Raw genomic sequence first — 21,561 nt, 5'->3', positions numbered from 1 at the left:
CGCTGGATGTCCTAGCTTCTTGCTTAGCCGCGCACAGCCTCCCCAGCCCGGGAGAGGCTGTGCACGGCTATCCCATAAGCCAGGGCAGCCAGCAGGATCGCTGCGCAGCGATCCCGCTGGCTGACCTGGCTTCTGGGATTCAGATTTTTTTCCCCCTTGTTTTCCTCTTCCAAAAACTAGGTGCGTCTTATGGTCTGGTGCGTCTTATAGAGTGAAAATTACGGTATCTATCTATCTATCTATCTATCTATCTATCTATCTATCTATCTTCTGATGCACCTCTGAGTAGACATACACAGGATTGCACTTTTAATGTGGTCTAATCCACTTAGACCACACCCTTTGGATGAAAACATTAGGAGAGAAGTTGTAGAAGCATTCAAAACACCATGGCTTGGATTTAGTGGAACTACGGCGTGTCTAAGGACGCGAGTGGCGCTGTGGTCTAAACCACTGAGCCTCTTGGGCTTGCCGATCAGAAGGTCGGCGGTTCAAATCCCCATGACGGGGTGAGCTCCCGTTGCTCTGCCCCAGCTCCTGCCAACCTAGCAGATCAAAAGCGTACCAGTGCAGGGAGATAAACATGTACCGATGTGGCGGGAAGGTAAACGACGTTTCTGTGTGCTCTGGCTTCCGTTGCGCCAGGAGTGGTTTAGTCATGCTGGCGACATGACCCAGAAAAGCTGTCTGCGGACAAAGGCCTGGAAGCGGATGAGAGCCACACACCTTAGTCGATTTCGACTGGACTAAACCATCCAAGGGTCCTTTCCCTTTCGGCATGGCTAACTTAAAGTGAATAAAATTTGCTCACGATGCTCAAAGCATTGAATTTATGCTAACAACTGGCGGGCAGACTTCCTCTTCTGACCATGAATACATGATCAATGTCTCTAAATTCCTGCATGAAACCAAGAGTACTCAGCAAGGGACAGATATGGCAAGTTGGGGGTTAATGTTTAGAACCTTTGATGCATGCCCAAATTGGGTACGCCACACCTGTGTGTATCGGGACTTGCAAATATTTCCAAAGTATGGGATCATCTTCCGTTCTGTTCTTCATTTGAATACAACTGTTAAGGCCTTCTTGGTGGTGGCGCCCGCCCGGTGGAATGCCCTCCCATCAGATGTCAAGGAAATAAACAACTACAGTGGTACCTCTACTTATGTTCATTTCCGGTTACGTATCCTTCGGGATACGTACGCAGCAAACCCGGAAGTATTTTTCTAGGTTTCACTGCGCGCATGCGCAGAAGCACTAAACTGCATGCATGTGCAGAAGTGGCACCTCCGGTTGCAAATTCCTCAGGATCCGACCGGAGCTCCGGAACGGATCCTGTGTGCAACCAGAGGTAGCACTGTATCTGACTTTTGGAAGACATCTGAAGGCAGCCCTGTTTAGGGAAATTTTTAATGTTTGATCGCTTTATTATTAATAATATTCTGTTGGGAGCTGCCCAGAGTGGCTGGGAAACCCAGCCAGATGGGTGGGATGATGATGATGATGATGATAATAATAATAATAATAATAATAATATATTGTCCTTATTATTAGGTGTTTTGAAGATGACAGGTAAAAGAAATGTCTTAAAGATACAGGTCCTTCTAATTTGGTGTGTCAAGTATCCACACAATTTCATACATAACACAACACCCCCCCCCCCAAGAAAACACAAGCATGATATCAGCATTTGGCTAACATAACTTAAGCATAGGGAAGCGAAGGGCTGGGAAACATTTAATAAAGCAGCATCCAAAATGCATGAAAGGAGAGCAAATTGCTAATGGAACCATCCAACATGTTTCTCTTACCGAAATAGTTGACCAGTACTCCTCCAACCATTGCTCCGCACCCTCTGCCCAGGCCAAGGTGGAGGCCCTGCAGAATACCCTGAGCGGAAGTTCTTAATTCGGGAGGAACAGCAGCACTTAGGTAGGAAATGCAAGCTGCCCAGATGGCTGCATGGGTCACACCTGCAGAAAAGGAAGATGTTTCAGAATTCAGTTATTATGCTCCTGAAAATTGTTTTTTTCCCCCCCTTTCTTCTTCTTCAGCCAGATTCAGGTTGTCTTGGATGAAATGGATTTTAGGCTGGGCTTCATGGACAGAAGTTGCTTGGCTACTCTACTGGATGAGATGAGGGAGTGTGAGACCCTGTTGATTCTCTAGGGCAGGCATGGCCAAACTTGGCCCTCCAGGTGTTTTTGGGACTACAGTTCCCATCATCCTTGACCACTGGTCCTGTTAGCAAGGGATGATGGGAGTTGTAGTCCCAAAACAGCTGGATGGCCAAGTTTGGCCATGCCTGCTCTAGGACTTTTGTCACCAGCGACCATGGTATCAGTGTTGATGGGCTGTCTGGTTTAGAGGTGGGAGACCTTGGTTTTTAATGCTCCCTTTTCTACTTAGATGGCTAAATGCAGAAGATGGTGCTGGCGGATGACCCTACAGCACTTATGCTATGGACTTCCCCATAGAAATCCATTTTATCACCAATTCTACTCAACATCCACATGAAACTGTCATGAGTCTGGGGGTGTGAGGTGAGGCATCATTAAGATGCAGGGGGCACCAGCTCTGTATCTCTCTTTTATCAAATCAGGAGAGGCAGGGGCTGTTTTGAAACAGTGCTTGGGAACAGAAGGACTGGATGAGGCCCGATAAACCAAGACTCGAGCCAGACAAAACAAAGGTATGGTTAATGGGAGGTTCATCTGCCTAGTTAGGCGGCCTTCAAACTGTTATGGATGGGGTTGACCCAGTCTCCCCAAACAGGGGTGGTTAACCTTTGTTTTGTACCGAGGGCCACAATGACCATGGTGCCCCCTCAGGAGGGTCACATGGCAAAGTGGGTGTGGCCAAAGTATAGAAGTGGCCATGGTAAGAATCGTAGTCCTGAATGCTGCCATCCAAAAACACATTTTCTACCAGCTGTTCTACACTATTTTAATTGTTTGAATCATTTGTTATTAAATCCAGCAAACAAACAAACAATATAAATTTCCAAACGGCGTGTTTTTGGGAGGGGCTGCTTGCTCCTTGTTGCAAGCAAAAGCTCTCTTTAATTGTTTTCTTCTTTTTTAAAACCAATTTTGGAAAAGGAACTATTTCCTATTTTCGAAACTGCAGGATCAGAAAGGCTAAAACAACAACAACAACCCACAATTCGGTTCCAATCTCATCAATATTGTAAAAGATTCACATGTAATTGGTGTGTACACTAATTTCAAATCAGCACTGCTGAGCTTCAGCTGCCTGCGATTCTTGTTGCTAGAAGGGGGACCCAGCTATTTTTACATTCTGAAATGCATTAGATGCAAACTAGAGTTATCCGGGTTTCTAATTCATTGATTCCGAGAGTCAGGTCAAAGGCTGCCAAGGCATTTCTTCTGCTGCCTGCAAGGTGACATGCCTTTGATCTCAACTCTACTAGTTAAAACTGTACACACAGAGAGAGAGAGAGAGATAGCACAAATCTGCAGTTACAGCTCTCCCATTAAAGTTTACTGCCTTGTTTTGCATCACCTGTGCTTTTAAGTTTATACATCAGGCTTAACGTGGCATAGGCTGCTTTCACGCAACTTTAGTTTATCGAGAGCGCCTGTTGTTTCTCTACAGCATTCCAACCTTCACTTAACAAAATGTCAAACATGTCAAAATGTCACGATGACAAAGCACAGGGACGCTTTGCTGCTACTGCCTTGAGCCAGATATATATAAGGAACGCCATTCGCTGGGCGCAAACCTGTTTCGACTAATCATGTCTTTACAAGCTGTCTTTACTTAACTGTCAGGTGACACCGCCTTCTCCACCCTTGGCGCTGGCAAAAGTCCCAGGTAAATATCTACTTTGGCCGTTAACTATCTGTGGCCTTTTAGAAGCAAGTGGGATGCATTTAATGTATTTCTCTTTCCTCTCGGTTTTAATGGGGTGGGTGGGTTACTGTCCATTTGTATGGTTGTTATGTTGCTCTGGATTGCCCCGGGCAAGATCAAGCGAGAGACAAATTTAATAACAAAATTAAAATACTTCTGTGTCACAGATCCTGAGAGACCTGCATTGGCTCCCAGTACATTTCCGAGCACAAGTCAAAGTGTTGGTGCTGACTTTTAAAGCCCTAAACGGCCTCGGCCCAGTATACCTGAAGGAGCGTCTCCACCCCCCATTGTTCTACCCGGACACTGAGGTCCAGCTCCGAGGGCCTTCTGGCAGTTCCCTCACCGTGAGAAGTGAAGTTACAGGGAATCAGGCAGAGGGCCTCCTTGGTAGTGGTGCCCGCCCTGTGGAATGCCCTCCCATCAGATGTCAAGGAAATAAACAACTATCATACTTTTAAAAGACATCTGAAGGCAGCCCTGTTTAAGAAAGTTTTTAATGTTTGATGTTTTATCGTGTTTTTAATATTTGGTTGGGAGCCAGCCAGAGTTGCTGGGGAAACCCAGCCAGGTGGGCAGGGTAGAAATAATAAATTATAATTATAATTATTATATTACTGCTACAGAATTAGATCAGAAGCCTCATTAGCCAATTTTCCCTCAAGTTGGATGATAAGGATAAGAGATTTCATGAGCTGAGACACAGGGAAGCTAGTTTGGCTAGAAGCCATGTGTACCCAATGAGCCCACATAGTTTTGATCATATAAACCAGGAATGGGGAGCTGGTGGTGCTTGAGATGCTGCAGGACCTCATTTCCTGCAAGACTCAGTCAGTATGGCCAACGGTCAGGAATATTGGGAGCCACAGTCTGACAACATCTCATATAAACATTGCTAGCTACAGCCCATATATTAACATGGACTCAAAAGTCTGTGCTCAGGGGCAAAGGGGCTTAGTACATCCTTGGTAACTGGTGCATTGAGAAGCCGTGTCTGTTGCAAGGTACGGAGGCGGTCTCCTTGCAGAGATTTCAGTTTGGTAGACGTGGGACAAGGGGGATGTGAACGGAAAGCCCAAGACTCGTGCCAAGTACTAGCCCCAAAGGCACAAGCCCACCCCACAAATACACACCCAGCCAGATACACAAGAATTCCAAACACAGCCTGCAAACAGGCCCCAACAAATGGCACTTGTGTGAACTGCAGCCTTCAAAAACGTCAATGCCAATTGGAGGGAATACGGCAGGATAGCACTGTGAAGTCTCTGTGGAAACAGCATGGGTGGTGAGCGTAACTGAACAGTGCAAAAGGACTATGCAAAGTAGAGAGGATGGCAACTAGGCATGTTCAGAAACATACCAAGTAATTTGCAGAGGCGCGAAGAGTAAGCTAGAGCATAGGAGCAGCAAGCCAAAGGCTAGACAGGAAGCTACTGTACTTTTCCGTCTATAAGACGACCCCATGTATAAGATGCTCCCTATTTTGGGGGACTGAAATTTAATAAAATGGGGGAGATGGCTATATTGCCAGAGTTGTTTGGGGAGGGTTGTTTTTGGGAAAGATTGTGCAGAGTTGTTGGGCTTTTTTTGGGGGGGGAGGGTTGCCCAAGGTTCTTGAGCTTTTTTTGGGGGGGGGGGAGAGATGCAGAAAATCACTAACCCTAAAGACAGGAGCTCAGAATTGCTTGCATTGCAGAAGCTGACAAGTGTCTGCCCATTCGCAAACACAAGCTGGAAACCAAACACCCAATTGCCGCAGTGGCAGCCAATCCAAGGCAGCCCTTGACGCAGCAACCAATCACCTGCCCAATTAACGCAGGAGCAGCCAATCCAAAGCAGCCCTTGACGCAGCAACCAATCACCCGCCCAATTAACGCAGGAGCAGCCAATCCAACGCAGCAACCAATCACCTGCCCAATTAATGCAGGAGCAGCCAATCCAACGCAGCAACCAATCACCTGCCCAATTAATGCAGGAGCAGCCAATCCAACGCAGCCCTTGACGCAGCAACCAATCACTCACCAAATCGCCGCTTACAAGCTGCAGCTCACAGCTGCAACCAATCACCCGGTCCCCCAATGCACTGCCCATGTATAAGACTAGCCCCGTTTTTAAACATTATTTTGGAGTAAAAAAAACCCTTGTCTAATACACAGAAAACTACGTCCGTTCCCCCCAGCCTAGCCTATTGCGGTCTGCTTTGACCGGCAACATTTATTGTGGGTTCCCAGCAAATGTTTCCCCCCAAATCCTTGAAAAGCGCCGATAGCAGGGACTGGACCTCAATGCCACTGAGAGGCAAGACTCCTCCCTTCCCTGAGATCATTTAAAAAGGCCTTGCATAAAATGCTCCAGTCCTCATAGCTGCTTCTCAAGGGCATCTGGAAATCATAGAGATGGCATCATTTGGATCTTGTGCGTATTAAATTACATTTCATTATCTGATCGCTTCTGCCTGAACAGAATGTACCTAGAAATGAAAGGAAGGCAGCAATGAAGGGAAGCGGCTGACTCTCAGACGGCAACTGATCTCATTCCATGGACGAGGAAAACTCCCACTGATTTCATAAGGAGCCCAAACAGCACGCTCTGTGGGCATAAATAAAGGGCAGCAACTCAAAGGAGAACTGCTTAAGAGTTGTAAAAACGGATCTGGAGCCATATGCAATCTCCTGGATACTTTTATCGCTCCCACTTGAAAAGAAGTAGCCTCGTATCCAAGGGAAATGTTCGTATCAAGTTCAGGAGAAAATAATTATTTCTATTTACAAGGCCAACCTCCTTAGCTGAAGGCTCTCAGCGTGCGTGTCAGACAAAGGCGGCTTCTGCCACAAGGGATTTAAGAAGGAAGGACACGTTACAAGGGAAAATATACTTATGTGTGTGGGCCCCTGGAACATAACCCCCATGTTGGGGGGGGGGGCGACAGACGCCTGCATTGAAAAATCAGGGCACATATTAAGGGCCATTTTCAGGTGAGGTTCTATCATATCCTGGCAAATTCAGGTTGTACAATTAAAGCTGATTTAGTGCTCTCAATCAACAAACCTGCTACTCCTCCCAAACAGAAGTAAGGCATTCAATGTACACCAACTGCCCTGGGAGTGGGATTCCAGGGGAAGAGGGAGGAAAATAAACTGGGATTCCAGGGGGAGAGGGAGGAAAATAAGCTGGGATTCCAGGCAAAAAGGGAGGAAAATAAGCTGGGATTCCAGGGGGAGAGGGAGGAAAATAAGCTGAAATTCCAGGGGAAGAGGGAGGAAAATAAGCTGGGATTCCAGGGGAAGAGGGAGGAAAATAAGCTGGGATTCCAGGCAAAAAGGGAGGAAAATAAGCTGGGATTCCAGGCAAAAAGGGAGGAAAATAAGCTGAGATTCCAGGGGAAGAGGGAGGAAAATAAACTGGGATTCCAGGGGAAGAGGGAGGAAAATAAACTGGGATTTCCAGGGGAAGAGGGAGGAAAATAAGCTGGGATTCCGGGGGAAGAGGGAGGAAAATAAGCTGGGATTCCAGGGGAAGAGGGAGGAAAATAAGCTGGGATTCCAGGGGAAAAGGAGTGGGGGAATAAGACAACCCGAAGCACCTGCCCCTGCAAGAAGGTCCTCTTCCCCTCCCTCCTCCCACCGCCAACTGGGCCATCTAACACCAAGTACCATGTCAAAAAGATGCCAGGAGACGGGAGAGAAGGAGCGGAAGACAATGCCTGGCACCTGCTTCAGTGGGTCTCCTCAGATGATCCTAATGATCAGCTTGCTCTGTACAAGGGTGACGTGCCCAGCAGGTTTCTTGGTCCCAAATTGTTTAGGTCTTTAAATGTCGGCAGCCGTACCTCGAACTTGGCTTGGCACACCAGTCCAGATCTGTCAGCCGTGTGCATAAAGTTAGGCACTGGCAGCTTCGTTTTACAATAGCTGCAGCATCCAAATCAGGCGCAGAGGTAGTCCTACATGTAGCTCGTTACTAGGGAGGTGACCAATGCATGCACCACCATGGCAAGGTTAGCTGCCACACAGACGAAAGTTGGAAAATGGGGACCCTGAGCCACTGAGATCCACTTCTATTCTGGTTTTGTACACTCCAGCATTCTCCGAATGCACAGTAGATAATAAATATTGAAATAAAGAAAACAGTGACATTGATTTGGGCAGTTTCCCCCAAACTTGGGTCTCCAGCTGTGTTGGTTTTTTTTTTTTTTTTTTTTTTTTGGGACTACAACTCCCATCACCCCTAGTCAGCAGGACCAGTGGTCAGGGATGATGGGAACTGTAGTCCGAAAACAGCTGGAGATCCAAGTTTGGGAAACGCTGATCTAGGAGAACACCCCTTCCAAAAAAAATTGCACCTGCTCCTTGAGAGGGAGCGCAAGTCTGTCCGGTATAGGTACACAATTCAGTTCTCAGACCTGGGAACCGCACCTCAATTGGGTGTCCACCTGGCTGGGATTCAGTTGCAGCCCATGACTGCACCACCATTCAGATTGCAGATTGAAGGGCTGGAAAATCTCATAAACTGTACTAGCAATCCCCATGCCTACTTCCTTTCCCCTGGCTTCTGCCTTCCGTCTCTTCCCTGAGTGTTTTCTGCCTACACAAGATGAAAACAGTCATCAAAATAACTTTCTCCGCAGCTGATTCGATTTCATCTGGGTGTGGAGGCAAGTGTAGGTTCCACCCACCCACCTCCAGCAACTCCCATGCGCTGAATTCTTCCTGAGCCAATTAAAAGCTGTCATCCAGTTTGCAGGGTCGTTAACATGCGCAGCCGGGCATATTCAATGCGCGTGAAATTGGCAGCGCTTGCGCAAAGAGAGACATCTCAGCGTTTTGTTTGTCTAAGTCAGTGATGGCCAAACTTGGCCCTCCAGCTGTTTTGAGACTACAACTCCCATCATCCCTAGCTAACAGGGCCAGTGGTCAGGGATAATGGGAATTGTAGTCCCAAAACAGCTGGAGGGCCAAGTTTGGCCATCACTGGTCTAAGCGCAAGCCAAGATCTCATGGTTGGAGAGGAGACATGGAAAGTACAGTACCGTCTAGAAACTCAGAACCAAAAGTGGCAGGGCGGGGGGGGGGGCAGCAGCAGGAGTCAAATAAAGGGTTCCTGTAGCCAAAAAGGCCAAGTTCCTGCAACCTACCCCATATTTTTCTTCTTGAGTCAAACACTCTTCCGTTCTGACCCTCGCTGCCATAACTACAGTGGTACCTCGGTTCTGAAACTTAATCCGTTCCGGAAGTCCGATCCAAAACCAAAGCGTTCCAAAACCAAGGCACGCTTTCCCATACAAAGTAATGCAAAACGGATTAATCCGTTCCAGACGTTTAAAAACAACCCCTAAAACAGCAATTTAACATGATTTTTGCTATCTAACGAGACCATTGATCAATAAAATGAAAGCAATAAACAATGTACTACAGTCACACAATCAATCAATCAATCAGTCAGTAGTTGAACTGGGTTCCACACAGTCACAAAAACAAACAAAAAAGAGCCGCAAAAACAAAAACGCAAAATAAATAGCAAAACCAGACAGACCTCAGCTTGACACTCAAAACTGAAGTGTGGCACTCAAATCGGAAGTGTAACACTCAAAACGAGGCACATTTGGCTTCCAAAAAAAGGTTGCAAACCAGAACACTTCCAGGTTTGCAGTGTTTGGGTTCCAAGCTGTTTGAGTACCAAGGCGCTTGAGAACCAAGGTACCACTGTATTTGTTGTCTAGGTTGGTTTCAGTGTTCATGATGACACGGTTGCAATTCAAACGAACAGACAGATTAAAGGAATTTGTACGAATGAGCACTGACTATTCTGAGCACTGAGTTTTGGGATTGAACGTGTGAGTGCAATTTTTGGGAATCGCAATGTGTTTTGGGATTCGCAGCACGTGAGTGCAAATCTAACAAGGTTATGTTTATAAAACGTCAAACAGCAACTTGCGTGTGAAAAGCACCATTAGACAAGTCTTCCCTAACCTGGTTGTCCTCTAGATGTTTTTCGGCTAGGACTCCACATCATCACTGACCATGCTCTCTGGGGCTGGTGGGAGTTCGGATTTTGACAACATCTGAAGGGGATGAGGAAGCGCTGGCAAAATATCTTGAAAGCACAAGTCTTTTTGCTTCCCTTTGCATACAATCTGTCCAATTATTTTCCACTCCAGTCATTTCTTTCCAGACTTCATTGACCTTCATCATGATTCATAAAACATCACTGATAACTGGGGAACACTGAAGAGAACCGGTTATTCCTAAACATTTACCTGGGTGTTTTTGTTTTAAGATCCAATGCTAAAAAATAATGGCCTCCTTTCTGTTGCACAATGTGAGAAAATCAGCAAATTTCAGGGATATGAATGCCTTCTAGACAGGCATAGGCTAAGGCTTATTTGCAGAAGGCACAAGCTTCCGTTTGAGCTCCTGTCCCCTTTGTTTGGGGATCAAGGTGTGTTCTGCCATTTCACTGTTTGCTTAGGTGAAAAGCCACAGAATTTGAGGTCAACTGAAGAAACCACCTCCAGATATTAAACTTGCACAGAGCTTTAAAAAAAAAGATCCCTTGGGTTATTTACTGATAGGTACAAGAACACAGACAGACTTTTAGTTCATCATGGCCCAGATGAAGAATTTATGTACCTGGTAATGATGCAACCCAGGATCAGAAGTACACCTCCTCCTTACCTTGAAGAACTTCCATAGGCAAAACCGTCCAAGCATTTTCCAGGTAGGAGATGTAAATATAACGGGCTGTGTTACAAGCAAGGCCGATATACAGGACTCTAAAGGTAGGAAAGAAAGGAAACGACACGGGCTAGTTTAATGTTTGCCATCTCTTGCACATAGTAACAAATAAACAAACAGTTACTAGGCTGGCTTAGAGCAATTTTCTGGCAGTTTTATACATGGTAGAAGTTTAAATAAATGAATGTAAAAAAGGTAAAGGACCCCTGACAGTCAAGTCCAGTCACGAACGACTCTGGGGTTGCGGCGCTCATCTTGCTTTATTGACCGAGGGAGCCAACGTTTCTCCACAGACAGTTTTTCCAGGTCATGTGGCCAGCATGACTAAGCCGCTTCTGGTGAAACCAGAGCAGCACACGGAAACGCCGTTTACCTTCCCGCCGCAGCGGTACCTATTTATCTACTTGCACTGGCGTGCTTTCGAACTGCTAGGTTGGCAGGAGCTTGGACAGAGCATCAGGAGCTCACCCCGTCGCAGAGATTCAAACCGCCGACCTTCCGATCGGCAAGCCCTAGGTTCAGTGGTTTAGACCCAGCTACTGCTCTATAACAGTTCTTCCCAGATAGCTCCTTTTCTGAGATATTGGTTCATTGTGCTTCCTTGCATTAATATGGACCCGGCCATTTTCAAGTTAGGAATGACGGCTCTCTCAAGTGATTTTTTTTTTAAATAGGGGGCAGGCAAGCTTCAACGTTAGTACCGTCTCCTGCCCCCACCTCGAAGACTCTTATAAAAAAGAGGCTGCTGTGTTTCATGTACCGAACTGGAGGAAGGGAAACCAGGTCTCTGCAGAGGGATCAACTTAACCATTATGCAAGCGGAGATGTGTAGTTCTATACTGGGGGGGCGGGGGAGTGTACAGTCTGCAAAGGACTGAAATAAAGTAAGATGAAGCATGAATGAAATGGTCAGGAATTGTTTCAGGAGGGGAAGGTACCTTTCCTAGACTTGCCACCTTTTGTTTCTAAAGAGCTCCTTGCACCCTGAAAGGTTCTTCCCGCAAACTAACATGAAGAATATAACTTTCAAAAAGTATCAAGAGCCCAGTGTGGTATAATGTTCAAGGGGAAAGACTGGGACCTGGGAGACCAGGGTTCAAATTCTCACTCCGCCATGAAGCTCACTTCGTGATCCTTGGCCAGTCACTGTCTGCCAGCCTAACCTACCTCACAGGTAGGTTGTTGTGAAGATAAAATGAGAATTGGGGAGAGGCATGTACACTACCACCTTGACCTCCTCTGAGGAAAGGTGGGCTGTGAGTGTAAAATATATAATAAATAAGAAGTTAGAAGGCAAGTATTTTCACTGAAAGGGGATTTGCGAATACCTGGATCACCTGAGACAGAAGAAAAACAGCTGCAAATGTGAAAATCTTTAATAAAAAATTTAAAAAACCCACAACTTTTAGCCATTACGCGCTGACAGCTGGTTGGCATGGAGGAATTGTATTATACAGTCATACCTCGGGTCGCGAACGTGATCCGTGTGGGAGGCAAGTTCGCAACCCGCAGCGTTCGCAGCCTGAAGCACCGTGTCTGCACATGAGCGTGATGCAATTCGGCGCTTCTGCACATGCGCCAAAACCCGGAAATAACCCGTTTTGGTACTTCTGGGTTTAGCGCGGTCCGCAACCCGAAAACTCACAGCCCACAGTGTTCGTAACCCAAGGTATGACTGTATGAGGACACAAATCAGCCAGTGAAAAAGTACAATTAAGCATAACCAGTTATGCAGGGTTTTTAAAAAATGTTTTGTTTAAAAACGTTTCATAAAATGTATTTGGGAGGTGGCAGAATGAAATATTTTAAAACTGTTTCCAGTCTTTTAGAGACACAGTTTATGGCATTCACATGCTATTTACACATTTCTCAAACTGAGATTGATCCAGCTCTGGTAGTCTCTAAGTTTATAGCATCTCAAGTGTCTAGTATAAACAACAGACTAGGAAGCATATCCAACTAGTTACCCAAGAATGGACTCTTTATTTGCTTGTAGTCATTGCTAACAAAGCTCTCCGGAGAAGACAATAAAACACTTAGTAAAATTCCTGGCTAAACAAGGTGGATACAATACATAATCAGTTTCATCAACTGAAATTAATTATTTTCAAACATTTCATTTGTAGCAAATGTCTCTTCATTAAAAAAAAAAAAGACTTCTGAAGTTAATACTGGAATATTCTAGAATACTCAGACAGCAGCCACTGATAATCATAATGCCTATGAATAACTGCGCTGAGACCTTCGGGTATAGGGTGGTATATAAATAATAATAATAATAATAATAATAATAATAATAATGATGTGTCAAGTCACTTTTAGATGTATGCTTGCCAAGACTGCCTCCTTTTTGTATACATTGACCCACTGTGTGCAGGAGAGCTTTCAATTCTTTTTTAAAAGAACAAAATTTTCTCTGGTGATATGCAGTTCAACTATTGTGAGAAACGGAGGATGAATTATTCACTCCCCCCCCCCCGGTCATTTCTGATTTATGTGCATCCCATAATGCCCTTGTTTACTCAGCTCTTTTCTATCTGCAGAATTCCAAAGGAAGTCCATCCGAAGAAATAATTTATACACACAAAAGAGAAAAAAGCAATCGGTCAAATATTACTCTATGCAGTGCTATTTTTCTAGAAAAAGGAGTGCCGGAACTCACGCCTCCCTTGTTCTCTTATACAGCGGTACCTTGGTTCCCGAATGGCTTAGTTGTCGAACAAATCGGCTCCTGAACGCCGCAAACCCAGAAGCAAGTGTTCCGGTTTGCAAATGGTTTTCGGAAGCCGAACGTCCGACGTGGCTTCTGCTTAAGTGCAGGAAGCTCCTGCAGCCAACTGGAAGCCGCGCCTTGGTTTTCGAACGGTTTCGGGAGTCAAACGGACTCCCGGAACGGATTAAGTTCAAGAACCAAGGTTAAGTACTTAATTCGTTCCAGAGGTCCGTTCTTAACATGAAACTGTTCTTAACCTGAAGCATCACTTTAGCTAATGGGGCCTCCTGCTGCCGCCGCACCGCCGGAGCACAATTTCTGTTCTTATCCTGAAGCAAAGTTCTTAACCTGAAGGACTATTTCTGGGTTAGCGGAGTGTGTAACCTGAAGCGTATGTAACCTGAGGTACCACTGTAATGGCAATGGTGCCCACCTGAGAGGTGCCAGAACTGAGTTCCAGCTGGAAAAAAAAGCCCTCTGTATTCCCTCTGTACAGTGGTACCTCGGGTTACATACGCTTCAGGTTACATAGGCTTCAGGTTATAGACTCCGCTAACCCAGAAATAGTGCTTCATGTTAAGAACTTTGCTTCAGGATGAGAACAGAAATCGTGCTCCGGCAGCGTGGCGGCAGCAGGAGGCCCCATTAAGCTAAAGTGGTGCTTCAGGTTAAGAACAGTTTCAGGTTAAGTACGAACCTCCGGAACGAATTAAGTACTTAACCCGAGGTACCACTGTATTCCCAAAGAAGTGGCTATTCATTGTTGCCCCTTGCCTCTTTGAGAATCTGCTGAACTATAGATTCACATTGTTTCCTGCAGACCCCATTCATTAGCCGTATCACATGGCTACCTTCTTGGCGAGTGGTCCTCTCCTATGTCATAAATAACACTACTCCCACCAATACTGTCAAGTCTTACACAAGTGTGCATCTTTATTTTATTTTTTTGATTTCAGGCAAAATATATTGAGCGGTCTTTGTGTGTCAAGGGCATTATTATACCTGCACAACTCGTATTTCTGTTACTTTTCCGTTCCACCTTTTCTGGTTCTTCTACATTTCTTTTGTATTAGGATAGCTAAAGTGTATGCAAACACCAAGTGTGACATGATTTCTAAGAGGGCATAATGACATGCTGCATCTATCCCATTTCCAAAAAAATGATTTTTTCGTGACAGCAATAAATAAATGTGGTTTTGTTTTTCCACATGTTGCGCTTAGCTTCGCACTCCAATAACCATTGTCCCAATGCTGAGCCATTTTCTGAAATGTCTCCAGACCTGCATTAGAGCTAAAGATTTTGAAATATTGTTATCATGAGAACATTCCAATATGTATTTGTTTTCTAGCATACGTTTCCCACCTTCCATGGTGGAACATGTGGAACTGAATGAGAAGAGGGCAGTCGCTATCCTTTTTTTTGCAACTTCAATATGCTTTGAAACCTTAGCAGCTTTCTGCCCATGCGCTCTACGTGGGGCTACCTTTGAAGGTGACCCGAAAACTACAACTAATCCAGAATGCGGCAGCTAGACTGGCGACTGTGTGGCCGCCAAGACCATATAACACCGGTCCTGAAAGACCTACATTGGCTCCGAGCACAATTTAAAGTGTTGGTGCTGACCTCTAAAGCCTAAACAGCCTTGGCCCAGTATACCTGAAGGAGCATCTCCACCCCCAGCGTTCAGCCTGGACACTGAGGTCCAGCTCCGAGGGTCTTCTGGCGGTTCCCTCAGTGAAAGAAGTGAGGTTACAGACAACCAGGCAGAGGGACTTCTCGGTAGTGGCGCCCGCATTGTGGAACGCCCTCCCATCAGATGTCAAGGAAATAAACAACTATCTGACTTTTAGAAGCCATCTGAAGCCATCCCTTTTTAGGGAAGTTTTTCATGCTAGATGTTTTATCACTTTTTTATCACTATTATTAAAATTCTGCTGGGAGCAGCCCAGATGGGCAGGGTATAAATAATAAAATATTATTATTAATAATAATAATAATAATTGGCTCAGGGCATTAATCTCATGGGTTCAAAGCCAATGTTGGGCAAAATATTTCTGCTTTGCAGGGGGTTGGGTCAAGGGTCAAAATCCCTTCCAGCTCTACAATTCTAAGATTCTATGGTTCCCAGGTGGTCTGCTATCCAGGCACTAGCAAGGCCTAGACATGTGTGCCATCAAACCATAACCAAGATCAGTTACCTCATTCATTTCCCTTTTCAGATCATTAGCGGGTAAAGCAGAAACAGGAAGCCCAATGCAGATATATGTGATAGTCTTAAGTGAAAAAAGAATGCAGCTCGCCATGAACATGAACGTGTCCAGAGGAGGGCAACCAAAATGGTCAAAGGCCTGGAAACGATGCCTTATGAGGAACGGCTAAGGGAGCTGAGCATGTTTAGCCTGGAGAAGAGGAGGTTAAGGGGTGATATGATAGCCATGTTCAAATATATAAAAGGATGTCACATAGAGGAGGGAGAAAGGTTGTTTTCTGCTGCTCCAGAGAAGCGGACACGGAGCAATGGATCCAAACTACAAGAAAGAAGATTCCACCTAAACATTAGGAAGAACTTCCTGACAGTGAGAGCTGTTCGACAGTGGAATTTGCTGCCAAGGAGTGTGGTGGAGTCTCCTTCTTTGGAGGTCTTTAAGCAGAGGCTTGACAACCATATGTCAGGAGTGCTCTGATGGTGTTTCCTGCTTGGCAGGGGGTTGGACTCGGCCCTTGTGGTCTCTTCCAACTCTATGATTCTATGATTCTAACATAAGATGTTTTTCATCAAGTCAAGGCCATTGGTACATCTAGTGACAGCGACTCTGAAGGGTTTCAGAAAAGGGGATATTCGCAGCCCTATTTGGGGGGATTGAACCTGGGATTTTTTTCTATGCAAGCACATAACTCTACCGCTGAGCTACAGAAATCCATTTCAACTATGGCGTGGATTGGTGCAATCTTGCTATTTGCTTGGTTAGCTGCCAACAGCATAGCCTCCTAATGACGATTGCTATGAACAGCAAACTTTGAAAAGGTTGCTCACAGGAGCAAGACGGTTTGAGCATATTAGATTGATCTTGGTCTGACTACACTGGCCACCAATTAGTTTCCGGGCCCGATTCAAAGTGCTGGTTTTAACCTATAAAGCCTTAAACAGCTCAGGACTGCACAACCTCAAGGACCGCCTCTTCCCATATGAACCTACCCAGACCCTCCTTCGTGTGCCGCCTCCTTCAGAGATTCAGAGCATGGCAACATGAGAACAGGCCTTCTCTGCAGGCTCTCCCCGGTCCTTGAGGTCGTGCAGTCCTGAGCTGTTTAAGGCTTTATAGGTTAAAACCAGCACTTTGAATCGGCTCCCTGTCTATGGAATGCTCTCCCCAAGGAAGTTCTCCTGGCGCCTTCATTATACACCTCCAGGCACCAGGAAAAAGCGTCCCTTTTTAACCAGGCCTTTGGTGGCTCTATTTTTGACATCCTATACCCTTTTAAAATGTGGCTCTTTTCGGGGGGCCGGGGTGTTATTGGGTTGTTGTTTTTATTCTGATTATATATGTTGTGATCTTTTCTGTGAACCGCCCTGAGACCTTTGGGTACAGGGCGCTATATAAACTCAATAAATGAAAAATATAAATAAATAATACACAGTACACGTATCTCTATAACAACTCTAAAGTGAAACTGTATTTAAATGAAGAAAAAATTTAATTCTTGCAGCGGGGCAAACTTCTCATAGTATGGTACCTCCGATTCGACAATCATGCACTTTCTCACTGCTAGAGTTACCCAGACTGGAAGATTATTGTATATTATGTTGCTACCAAAAAAATAAGATAAATAAGCAGCAAGTGACCTACCTCTGTGCCCCAGAATATTTTGTTACCTAAGGCAGAAAACCTTCCTCATTTATTTGGCAGAACAAAATGGCATGCATAAAATAATTCAAAGATGAAAGGTCATAAATATCTTTCCTGGGATGTGGGGGGAAAGGAGTGTTATGTTGGAAATTTGAAAAGGAGCAGATGAATTTTGTGGACCAAACATTTCTACTACATCAGAAACCAAAGTTCTTTTAAAGCAACCTCCCCAAACTGGGTTTTCTTAACGGTGGCTTTGCTTTAAAGGCATACTTGTGTTTTTTCAAGCAAAACTTGCAAAAAAATGACAGTTCGGTCATTAGTTTTGCCAGGACTTTCCCTTGAAAGGTACTCTTATTTCATTTATGGCAGCATGGCAGAGAGATATGGAGTCTATGTGATGTCACCCTGCATTACAGTGCTGTCCGGGGCAAAGTCCCAGCTGCCAAATATTTCCCCTGTGGCAGCTTTTGAAAGATCATCTTTCAAGGTTAGGCACTGGGAACTCTATTTGACCCCACCGACGGTTATTATCCATGCTATGGAGAACAACGCGTTTGCGCCAGTAAAATCTAAGCCTGAGGCTATAATCCTATACCCACTTTCCTTTAAATAGGCTTTGTTAAACTCAATGGGGAGATTGCAAAAGGGCTCACTTCTGAGTACTCACATACAGGCTTGCACTGTTAAGGTACAGGTGGCTATATCCAAGTGAATTACACTCAGGGTGGGGCCCACTGAAATCACACCAAATATGACTCAGGCAGTTCCAGCTGGTCCACTCACGGCCTTCCTTAACAGCCGGTTTGCATGCATGTATTTCTTGTGTGGTTACTACATGTTAATGCATTTGAAAGTCCTAATCATTTACCCTACCCTGTTCAAAACATCTCCAGTGTCTGGTTTTATGCCAAATAACGGCTGTCACCAAAAAACAAGCCTTTCTCGTGCAGTTTCTTGAACTGGCTTCAGGCTGACAGTTGTTATGCAGAGCAATTTATTAATCTGTAATCCTAACAGTGGCTGGTACCATGTTATGTGGGAGAAATGAAACCATCAACAGGTTAAAATGTTTTTTTAAAAAATCAATCAATCAATCAATCAATCAATCAATCAATCTAGCAAATACTGGGAAAATCCAGAAAATAGCTCCTCAAATACTGACGTATCTAATAGATCAGATATAATATTACTGAACATTTACATAGTTCTTTTAACCATTCAAAGAATGTATTTTCAAGTATAACCCTTACAAGAGCTCTTTAAGCCAAGTAATTATTATGCTTCAAATTGCACATCAGAAGAATGAGGCTTAGAAAGAGTGGCTTGCTTAAGACCACCTAGTGCGGTTTTGCCACATGTGAAATTTGAACGAGGGACTATCCCGATTCACACCTTAAGCTATGTACACACGGTACATTTTAAAGCGCGTGCACACCCACCAATAATTTTTGGAACTGTAGTTTCCCCCAAAAGAGCTGCAATTCCCAACACACTTAAACTATAGTTCCCATTATTCTTCCTAGAGGAGGGAGGGACAGAGGTGCTTTAAATGTATATGCAGCTTCACTCCCCTGGGCTGCAATCTTAAACCCACTTACTCGGGAGTAAGTCCCACTCACTTTAATATAACTTGGTTCTTTGTAGATATGCTTAGGACTGCACCGTTTTGCCATCACAATTCTTTTGCACCTTCAGATGTGGCGGAAAATCTTTGGCTCTCCAAATGATTCAACTCCCAGTAGCTCCAGGCAGCATGGCCAGGAATCAGGACTGACGGGAGCTCTAATCCAGCAACATATGGAGGGCCTAGGTTTCCTCGCACTATTACATTCGTACCTTGGATCCCAAATGCCTTGCGAGTCGAACATTTTGGCTCCCGAACCCCACAAACCCAGAAGCGAGGGTTCCGGTTTGCGAACATTCTTTGGAACCCAAATGTCCAGCTTCCTGCAGCCAATCGGAAGCCGCACTTTGGTTTCCAAACGTTTTGGAAGTCAAACGGATTCCATTCGACTTCCAAGGTACGACTGTATTGTCGGAACTCCGTTTGACCAAGCTGATAAGGCTCATCTTTGGAATCGCCTCCCGACGATTAATTGACGACCTCATCCTTTGATAAGGCCTCAGGCACGTTGTCCCAGCAGAGCTTCAAAGCAGCACGGAAGGATGAGATAGTATGAGCTACATTGCCATGCTTTATTTTCTAGCTACGCAGAGAGCAAAGAAATATACATCCTCTCCCTGTGAGAGCAGAGAGCAACAGAACAAAGGAACAAAGAAAACAGGAAACCACTAATGTCACATCCCGTCTCCCTTCCCGTGAGACTTGAAGGTCTCTGGAATGTAAACAGAGTCCTGTGACTCCCTGCAGCTGCTCAGTGATAAGAACAGAAACTAACATGTATATCTATGCTTGGCGCAACACTGACTACGGCTAGTCAACCACCACCGTACCGTTTGCTTACCTGATGTGTCCAATTAGCTCGATCAACTTGTGGCTGAAGAAATAAGCGGTCAGTTCGGACACGTGACTCAGGACGGAGCAGACCCCGAAGAGAGTGGTGGTGCCGTTCAGGTCCTCCAAGTGCCAGTAAAGGAAGGTGAAGACAAATCCGTACCCAAAGCCCATGAACCAAGCTACAAAGAGCACGGAGCCATATTGGATACTGCAGAGCAGCTTTATCAAGTCCCAGAAACTAAAGGAGGGCGACTGGCTCGTGTCACTTGGGGTCTCGTTGGAGGAGTCGTGGGAGGAGTTCCTGTCCGCCTGGGAGACGTCCCCTTCTTTGCTTTGGTTCTCCTCTTGCTTGTAGTGGTTGTAGTGGAACCGGAACTGGGTGGCCACGATCAAGGAGAGCGTCATCAGCACGCCAAAGACGATGAAAACAATCCTGTAGTTCTTGTACTCCGGGGCTTTGCAGCCTTGCCCTTCGATGAGCACATCGATGCGGGTGGCGTCGATGCCGATCCCTACTGAGAGCATGGCCAGGCCCCAGCCCAGAGAGCCCCACATGCGCTGGAGCCCGTAGCGATCTCGGTGCTTGCCAAGGTACTGCAGGGTCACCGTGTCCACAATCGTGACCGACGACGCGCTGAAAAACTCCCCTATGATAACAACCATCAGGATGAGCAGGAAGATGGCCTCCACTTCCTGGTGGTCGTAGACGAGAGTGGCAGCCCCGGTGGTGGCAGCGGGAGGCATCGTCGGACGGGTCAAATTCCCCAACGACCCGGCAGTAACGATGCCTTTCGGAGTACTGGGAGGAACCACGCTCTCTTCGGCCCTCAACACGTTCCGCGTGGTCAGAGGGAATGTGGTTTCAGGAGGAGTTGAGCTCACCGCCACCAAGCTATAAGGAGAAACGTCTCTTTTCCTCCGGCCCTCTGGCGACGCAGCCCGGCCGGTAGGAATCGCCGAAGGAAGGGAGACGTTTTGCGTGGTTGCCGTTGAGAGGTGGCTGGCATTGGTGGGAGAGACTGGCAGCGGGAACTTTGGTACGCACCTCAAGGTAGCCGGCTTGACGAACCCAATTCCCAAATTGAACAGCACCCAACATAGGAGGGAGAAGAGGAGGACGACTTTCCCTTTTTTGAAGCGGTCCGCCACCACGCCCCAGAATGGAGCGCTGCAGAACTCAATGAAGTACCTGATGCCCACCAGCAGCCCGCTCTGGCTGGGCGTCATGCCCAGCTGCTTATAATACACAGGAAGCAGCGGGTAGAGTGAACCGTAAGCAGCATAAAAGAAAAAATAAAAGACTTTGGAGATCAGGAGATCGTTGTTCACTTTGACACAGTGCTTTTCGAGCCAATCCAGCTCCTCGTCCGGAATGGTGGTGGTGGTCTCTGTCGAAGGTGTATCGCTTTGGGTTTGGGGGTCTGGCTCCTTCGAAATCCCGTTGAAAGGGTCAGCGAGCACATACTTCCTCTTTTGCTCCTCTTCGTCGTCGGTTAAAATGGCTACTTTGTCGTCGGCTGCCATGGCTTACTGTCAGCATGAGCTACGTGCCCAGATCTCCAAACTTTAATTCAAGTAGCCTGTGGAAACACACAAGAATCACCACGGTTAAAACACCATGCTTAAATACAGGCTAAAATACAGACCAGGGATGGACAACATGGCAACGGCCAGACGTTGCTGGACTACAACCTCCATCAGCCCCAGCCAGAATGGCCAAAAGTCATGGATTTTGGGAAATGTAGTCCAATAATTTCCAGGGGGCCACAGGCTCCCCATTATGATATACTCATTTCCTATGGAATAAAATATGTCTTTTATTGTTTATGGCTACAGTTCAGGATCTTAAACAGGACTTTAGGACTGAACACAAACGTATTAGCCCTTACTTACAGAGATATGGCAGCAATGAATAACTCAATTTTTTATT

At 45.8% G+C, this 21,561-nt stretch overlaps 1 protein-coding gene across 4 annotated transcripts in view; it reads right to left on the bottom strand.

Moving 5' to 3' along the window:
- MFSD6 (major facilitator superfamily domain containing 6) overlaps nucleotides 1-21,561 on the bottom strand; it is a 42,794-nt gene that overhangs the window by 8,847 nt on the left and 12,386 nt on the right. For all 4 annotated transcript variants that reach the window (XM_081023945.1, XM_081023946.1, XM_081023943.1 and 1 more), the window contains exons 2-4: nucleotides 19,639-21,211; nucleotides 10,549-10,646; nucleotides 1,810-1,971 (exon numbers count right to left, since the gene is read on the bottom strand). In XM_081023945.1, coding sequence (XP_080880071.1) covers nucleotides 1,810-1,971; nucleotides 10,549-10,646; nucleotides 19,639-21,155 — 1,777 coding nt within the window. In that variant the 5' untranslated portion in view covers nucleotides 21,156-21,211. The remainder of the gene's footprint in view (nucleotides 1-1,809; nucleotides 1,972-10,548; nucleotides 10,647-19,638; nucleotides 21,212-21,561) is intronic.

The sequence above is a fragment of the Podarcis pityusensis genome (assembly GCF_964106645.2).
Source record: "Podarcis pityusensis genome assembly, chromosome: 1".
Taxonomy (NCBI): domain Eukaryota; kingdom Metazoa; phylum Chordata; class Lepidosauria; order Squamata; family Lacertidae; genus Podarcis; species Podarcis pityusensis.
Note: the sequence above shows the minus strand (reverse complement) of the source record. Positions and strands in the feature narration are given on the sequence as shown.